This window comes from Mauremys mutica, chromosome 6 (genome assembly GCF_020497125.1).
Source record: "Mauremys mutica isolate MM-2020 ecotype Southern chromosome 6, ASM2049712v1, whole genome shotgun sequence".
Taxonomy (NCBI): Eukaryota; Metazoa; Chordata; order Testudines; family Geoemydidae; genus Mauremys; species Mauremys mutica.
Window position 1 is genome coordinate 57830376 of NC_059077.1, and position 8032 is coordinate 57838407.

General features: G+C 48.9%; 1 protein-coding gene across 6 annotated transcripts in view; it reads right to left on the minus strand.

Moving 5' to 3' along the window:
* The window catches only part of MCTP1 (multiple C2 and transmembrane domain containing 1), a 445369-nt gene extending 437661 nt beyond the window's left edge, over window positions 1-7708 (minus strand). For 2 of the 6 annotated variants that reach the window (XM_045022336.1, XM_045022337.1), the window contains exon 1: window positions 6479-7708. In XM_045022336.1, coding sequence (XP_044878271.1) covers window positions 6479-7108 — 630 coding nt within the window. In that variant the 5' untranslated portion in view covers window positions 7109-7708. The remainder of the gene's footprint in view (window positions 1-6478) is intronic. The other 4 variants (XM_045022335.1, XM_045022331.1, XM_045022332.1 and 1 more) reach the window with 4 other exon arrangements.
* Between the last annotated feature and the right edge of the window lie 324 nt (window positions 7709-8032).

Genomic DNA, 8032 nt, shown 5'->3' on the forward strand with positions numbered 1-8032 from the left:
AGCAGAGGAAGTGGAACAGGGCAAAGAATAGGCATGAAGTATTGACTGTGGCCTCTTGACCTTGTGAAATAATATCACATTCATTCCTTATGCTGAAAAGATATGACACCACTTACCTAAGCCACGATCCTGCAAAGAGAGCCCAGCAGGTACACCTCCCTACACCAATGCAGCTCTTTGTGCAGGTTCAGGGCATTAGATTTTAACTCCTCAGGTCATGGACTGCATCTTTATTCTCCTGGTGAGGTGTCATGCACACTGATAGTGTAGACAGAGTAAATAATTAATAATAGATTGTCTAAAAGATAAAAAAAAAACTGTTTTTGCTAATTAAAGATGAAATGTGCCCAAGACCATGTCCTCTAATTATAAAGCTGCAATACTTGTACATTTTTTTTTTGAGGAGTCATATTTCTATATTCCTGTTTTTTACTGTGGAACTATGACAACTTCTACAAGTAAAGGGCCCAGTGATACAAGGTACTGAACAAAATTTGTCCTTAAAACAGTATTAAAAAAAGAAAAAGTACTTTTGTTTTTTCTCCCTAAATTATACATGGTTATATTAATTAATACTTTAAAGGTGGGGGGGGGGGGGAAATCAATCCTGAAGTTATTCCACACACAGAACTCTGATCAACTTTGATGGGACTCATATGCTCTGTATCAGACCCATTAATCAGAGACCATCTGATATAAACGGGCATTCTTTCATTGACCGAGTTTATGGCTTGATTCTGTTTTATAGGTTGACTCTGTTATTACTCTCTGTTGTATAACTCCACTGAAGCCAGTAAAATTAAATTGGTGTATGTGACAGTAGGATTATGCCCTTAAGGTTTGCTTTTCTGGCTTTGCTATTTTAGAAATGTGAGAAATCTGCTATTTGAAATTCAGCTTCCATTTCTTTGAAAGGTTATCGTCTTGACTGAATGTCCTACAAAGTGCCCAAACACAGTGTTTTAGGGAGTTTTTATTTATTCAGTATTTATTCAGCTAACTTAAAAAATTATGAGCAGTGCCACAACTACTGTATTGATTTTTATTGCCACAAACATTAGAAGTAAACAAACAAGCAATAATAAATTATGTCCTTGCAGTGCAAGAACAGCCTAAGTGAATCCTAGAAACTAGAGAATGCATCTAGACTTATTAAAAAACCCTATATTTCATTAATGAGACCAAAGTTAGAAAGAAGCCACTAACTCAGTTGAGGGCACCAGCACAGCTTCATTTTCAGGTCCCCCCTTCGAGATCCAGCCAAGAAAAAGAACACTCTCTCTCTTATCTCCCCTTGTTTCTCATTCTTTTTTCCTTCATTCTCCTCCTATATTAAGTAATGGGAAGTTAATGAAAATAAAGTGAGGTACCATGATTGGGGCAGGGGGTTGGGGTACTGGAGGGGGACAGTGCTTACCTCGGGCAGCTCCCAAAGCGACCGGCACATACATCTCTCTGGCAGCGGCTTCCAGGTGTGTTGGGGGGAGACGGGGTGCAGAGGCTCTCCACACACCACTGCCCATAGGCAGGGCCGGTGCAACCATTTAGGCAACCTAGGCGGTTGCCTAGGGCACTAGGATTTGGGGGGCACCATTTTCTTTGGCAGCAACCGCGGCAGCCGGATCTTCGGCCACCCTGGTCACCGCCAGCATTTAGGCAGAGGGAGCTGGGGCAGGGGAGCACGGGGAGGGCCGCCTGCAGCAAGTAAGAGGGGGGCGGTACGCAGGGGAACTCCCCGCCCCAGCTCACGCCTGCCCCGCCTCCTCCCCAAGCATGCCATGGCTGCTTCACTTCTCCCGCCGCCCAGGCTTGCAGCGCCTAAGCTGATTGGCGCCACCAGCCTGGGAGGCGGGAGAAGTGAAGCAGCCACGGCGTGCTCGGGGAGGAGGCGGGGCAGAGATGAGCTGCTTCACTTCTCCTGCCTCCCAGGCTTGCGGCGCCAATCAACTTAGGCACCGCAAGCCTGGGAGGCGGGAGAAGTGAAGCAGCGACAGGGTGCTCGTGCTTGGAGCAGGGGTGAGCTGGGCCGGGGGGGGGGCGCCTCAGGGCGGCGGGAGGGAGCTGCCGTGGGGGGTGGGGTGGGCGGTGGCGGCAGCGAGGCGCCTCAGGGCGGGGGCACGGGCGCAAGGTGGAAGTTTCGCCTAGGGCGTGAAACATCCTTGCACCGGCCCTGCCCGTAGGCACTGCCCCTGCAGCTCCTATTGTCTGCAGTTCCCGGCCAATGGGAGCTGTGGTGTCAGCGCTCAGGGCGGGGGCAGCATGCGGGGAGACACACACACACACACACACACACAGGGGGCCATCTTAGCCCTGCTGCTGGCTTGTCTCTGCACTCCCCTTGAAGGGAGGAGGCGAGCAGGTCTGGGTAGCACATGGACCCGCCTCCTCTCCCCACTAGGGGCACGCAGAGACGTGCCAGCAGCTGGCCACTTCCAGGAGCAGCGTGGGGCCACTGACCACAGCATGCAGGCAGCCTGCCTGAGCCCTGCTGCGCCGCCGGCCGGGACTCAGGGACAGATTGTCAGACATTTGTCCTGCATTTTGGAGGCCCCTCTGTTGTTGGGGGCCCCATGTCACCGCATGGTTTGTTTCATAGTGAATCCACTCCTACTTACTTACATGGCACTGTCTACTTTGCTTACATGGCACTGTTTTACAAATGTTATGACCCAGCCTCTTAAAGTGAGGCTCTCCCTCTTGACAAAACTTAATATTGCAAAACATATGAAAGATGTATATAGTTCCCTTGCCAAAACATCAAATTAAGCAGAACTATGTTGAGAAATATTTTCATGCTTATCATGAGAATGTTTTTAAATTGCCAAATACAGTAGACTGTAAAAGGGTAAAATATACTCCAGCTGTTGTAATTATATAACTCATGTAATCCAGAGCAGTGGAGGGACACCTATAGTTGTATTTAAAATTAAATAAATTGTATTGCATTTTATAGAACTTCCTCATGAAATTCAGCTTTTTACGCAATAACCACTCATTCATTATCTGCAATATTTTGTTCTGTTTTGACAAGTCTAGGTATGATACCTATGTCTTCCTCCCTAAATTTTCCCAATCACACTAAAATTATCACCCAATTCAAGAAAATTTCCACTCATTCCAAAGAGTTAACTTTTTTAAAAGTTAGTCCTTGTAATGATCTTCAATGATGAAAGTCACTGAAGAGAAATATCCATTTTATAAACTCTTGCTTAGAAGTGATTTTGATTCTGATATCAAGAAGCCAAAGTAACTTAAGTTTCCTGATCTCTCTCAAACACTGGGAAGCTATATTAAGGCCTTGATTCAGCAGAGCACTTACGACTCAATGAAGTCAATGGGATTGAGACATATGGTTAAAGTTAAGCTTAGGCTTTGATTCTGCACAGATTTTTGCAAATAATGAACTTTTACACATGAGGAGTCCCATTGACTTCAATGGCATAAAGTTCAGAACACACAAGTCTTTGCAGAATCAGGGCCAGAATTTGTTCAGTGCTGACTAAAACAATTATATCATATATATACACACACTTTATAGATTCTTCCTGACACTCAAAAATTAAAGTGCACCTTTTAATTCAGTTACTCATTTCTTCCATAGCTAAAGATCAAAGAAGAATGATATATTCTTGTACCATATTGTCACAATTATTTCTGCAAAAGTATTTGATTGCTTAGACATATACTAACTCCAGAGTGACTCACATATCCTGAACTTTTCTACTAGAGAATCCATTGTAGGAGTCGACAGACCTATCAACAAGCATCATCACTTAACTTCAAAGCAATCACTCTTATGGCTGTCAGTTTGAACAACACCTTCTCCAATCATGAGAAAAATGACTATTTCAGCCTGAAATTACTGCAGTATGCGTGAAATATTTGCTAGTAGTGTCTGACAAATATACTGCAAGTTCATATATATATTTAGAAATAACTTGTATCACAGATGCTATTTGTGCTGCTGGTATTTGTACATATGCACAAAACAGGTTCACTTTTCTATATTATGCGAGAAAAGAAGTTACCCAACAAAAGCAGTGCCAATAAATTAAAGTAAATGGGGCACATCAGGCTGGAACAGACACAGGGCTTTCCTACATGGGAAAATTACACAAGTATAAGATAGGGTGTGAATTTAAACTACTTGAGTTATACTGGTATAACTCCCTGTGAATGCTCTTATGAGGGTATGAGAATGCCTTTTTCTGATTTAGCTTATGTCACTGCCTTTTTGTGGTGTAGTTTAAACCAATTCCATTCTTATTCCAGAACAAGAGCATCAACATGGTGGAGTTACACCAGTATGATTATAGCAATTTAACTATACTGGTATAGTTATATCAGTACAACTGGAAAAGTTTCCTGTGTAGACAAGCCCATAGTGAGGCATACAGAATTATTTTAGCAGTGTTACTGTCATGACATGGCCTGATATCACCAGTATGTTTGATTAACAGATTACTCCTGAAAAGGCCCAGATCCTACAACCACTTACAGGTGTTTAACTTTGAATTAAAAGTTTTATGAACCTATGTAATTAAATGGGACTACTTACATGCATGAAATTACACACAATGCAGTCAACCTGTGGAACTCTTTGTCAAAGGATGTTGTGAAGGCCAAGACCATAACAGGGCTCAAAAAAATAACTAGAAATGTTCATAAAGGATAAGTCCATCAATGGCTATTAGCCAGGATGGGCAGGGATGGAAAACCATGCTCTATTTGCCAGAACCTCAGAACAGGTGACATGGGATGGATCACTTGATGACTACCTGTTCTATTCATTCCCTCTGAGGCACCTGGCATTGGCTGCTGTGGGAAGACAGCATACTAGGCTAAATGGACCATTAGTCTGATCCAATATGGCCATTTTTATGTTCTTATTAAGTGGTTGTAGGATCAGAGCCAGAGTTTGTGTTCCCCGGTCACAACTTTTCTAAGACTCCAAAAGCTGCAAGCCAACCTATGAACATGGAACCCTATGCCTACAAATTTCATGTGACAGGATCGAAGCCTAGAAGACGTACAGTTAGCATTATACAAGGCACAATCCCCAAATACACACACAAAACTTCAATTTTTGTTAATGGTAATTTGGCCTGAATAAAGGACTTCAGATTTACACAGAGCAGAAGGTGGCCCACAGTGTGAGGGGGGGCATTTTGCTTTTAATTATTTCCTTATAATGTCACACCCCAATGGCCCCCTCCTTCCAGGGGTCCCATGGGGAGGCAGATCAGCAATGTATGTTGCTAATGCTGTTGCAGCCAAGAAACATGCAGCCACATCTACATCTTACCCAACCCCAGCCAACTGTAGGAAAAGGGGTGGAGAGGGGGGGAGGTCAGCTGGGCAGGGGATTGCAAAACTGGTGAGACAGTGAAGGCCAGAGAGGAGGAAAACAGAGTCTTGCATCCCTGAAGCTGGTGTGTTTTGGGAAAGCTGAGGACACCACAGAAAGCCAGTTTGGACTGGTACAAAGAGCACAAGGAACAGAGGTCCCTGAATGAAATGCCAAAAGAACCCAGGACTTAAAAACACTGCTGAGAGCGAAAGCAAGTCTGAGATCAACAGTGGACCCTGGATGACCCATGCATGGGACAAGAACCCGTCCACCCTTCCCCCGCCCTTCCTACATTACACCCAGGCTTGGCCAGCCTCAGGTAGTGCAGGTGTAAGTATGAAAGTGGGTTAGGGCTTGGGGCACTAATGCTTTCTTCCTTCCTCTGAGTGACATGGGGAACCCCCAGCACTCTCTGCTGTTATTTTATTAATAAAACTTTAAAACTTAGACACTATTTGTCCTCCCTCATCTCTTCCCCTAACAATCCTGTGGCCTCAGCCTGATCACCTGACACCTTAGGCAGATTGGTAACAAATCTGTCACAACACAAGCCAGGAAATCACAGTACAAATGATTTGAATATCATTGTGAAGAGAGAAGACCATTCAGTTCACCAGATGATGGTGTTGATTACTTTGCCCCCACCTGATATCCTTGACAATCACCTCTACACTCACTTTTCCTCTTAAATACACGGTGCCCACTATACATTCAATTTAAACAGTGGTGCAAACACACTCCTCCCACAGCCTGAGGCTCTCCCTCGTGTGTGCAGGTGCAAGACACACAGCTGACAAGAGTGAAGCTTGCACCTCTTCTCTCTCAAGCAAGTTTGCCTCTCTTTCTAGGGCGTTTTAAGTGAGCTGGGTTTACCTGCACCTCCCGTGGAGCGAGGGGCCTGACTTTCCTCTGCCTTGCACCTGCTCTCCCATTAACACCTTTTCAGAGCGGGGGGAAGCGGAATGCTACCGACCCAAGAGGCGCCTGTTTCCCGCCCACACTTCGGCCAAGCTGCGGGGCAGTAGGGACTGAAGCCCTGAGCGTGGCCCCGGGCTGGAGACCACAGGACCCTCTCCCGCCCCCTCAGCCGGAGCTGTCAGTGGTACCGGGGTGCGGGGAGGAACTCACCGCGCTACCCTCGGCTCCCTCGTCCTCGCTCCGCTCGGTGCTGGGCTCGTCCTGCAGTAACTGCTCCAGGCAGGTGGTGCCGGGCAGAGAGGAGCTCTTCTGGTGGGACAGGTGTGCCGCGGGCCGGCGTCCCTCCTCCCCGCCTGCCTTGTCCGCGCGGGCGGGGGCAGCGGGGGGCAGCGGCGAGGAGCAGAGCGAGGAGGCGGCGGAGGAGGAGGCGGCGGCGGCGGGAGAGCCGTCAGGGCGGCCGGGCGGCTGCTGCCCCTTGCCCTGGTGGAGCAGGTGCTCGCGGAGGCGGCGCAGGGCGGAGGCGGGCTCGCCGCCCGGCTCCAGCGGCTCGGCCGAGGAGCAGCACAGGTTGGGCTGGGAGGAGGAGAAGACGCGGTCCAGCACCTGCTTCCGCCTCTTGAAGCCGCTCCACCTGGCGCCGGGCAGCGGGTCTCCCTTGCTGCCGCCCGGAGGAGGCGCGGCCGAGGGCTGGGGCTCTGCAGTGCGGCGCTCCGCGCCGGACCGGCCGCTCCTGGCTTTGCTGCCCAGCTGCAGGTTCTTCCAGAGCCGGGCCTGGAAGGAAGCCGCAGGCTCGGGCTCGCTGGGCTTGTCTCCAGCAGCAGCAGCAGCCCGCGGCTCCATCCTCTTCCTCTCGCCTCCACTCCCCCGCGGGCCGCGACTCCTACTGCGGCGGAGGCTGCGGCAGCAACAGCAGCAGAGCCCGCTGGGGCCCGGCCGCTTCAGTCCAGCCCCGGCTGGCGAGGAAGCTGCGCCCGCCGCTGCGGGATGCGCACGGGGGCTGCCGTCTCCTGGTGCTGCTGCAGCAGCCCCGGCTCTTTCCACCGGCTGGCTGCCAGCGAGCGCAGCAGCTTGATCGGCCAAACGGGTAGCACCAAAGTTTACCTGCCTCCCTTGCCCTAATTCCCTCCTTGCGGCTGTGGGCGGTTTTCACTGCCCGCGGGAGCTGGCTGGGGCGGGGGGTTAACAAACACGTGTGCGGTCATGGGGCAAACCCAAAACAGAAAAAAAAATCATCGCTTCAGATCAGGATGGAAAGTTTGTAACGACAAATCCGCAGATAGCAGCCCGTAACCGCCAGGGGACTATGAACTCAGACAGCCCTGCTGCAGCTGCGCGGATTGGGGATGAGCTCCCTCCCAGGTGATCCTGCAAACGCTTTTATCACGACGCCAACCGTGAAAGTTAAGAGTTTAGTGAGGGATGTTGATTAATTGGCTCACTGTGGTCACAGTCACAGTCGCAGGGGATGATGCGTGAGTGGCTTGTCACCGTACGCATCCAAAGTTGTAATATAAGCGGGATCTCCCTGCCTCCCGCTGCCCTTTCCCCACCTGACTGTATTTGCATTTGTCACAAGTCTCTATGAGAGAGAGAGAGATTATAACAATTAGCAAAAGCAGCAAAGAATCCTGTGGCACCTTATAGACTAACAGACGTTTTGCAGCATGAGCTTTCGTGGGTGAATACCCACTTCTTCGGATGCAAGTGGTGGAAATTTCCTGGGGCAGGTATATATAAGCAAGCAAGAAGCAAGCTAGAGATAAA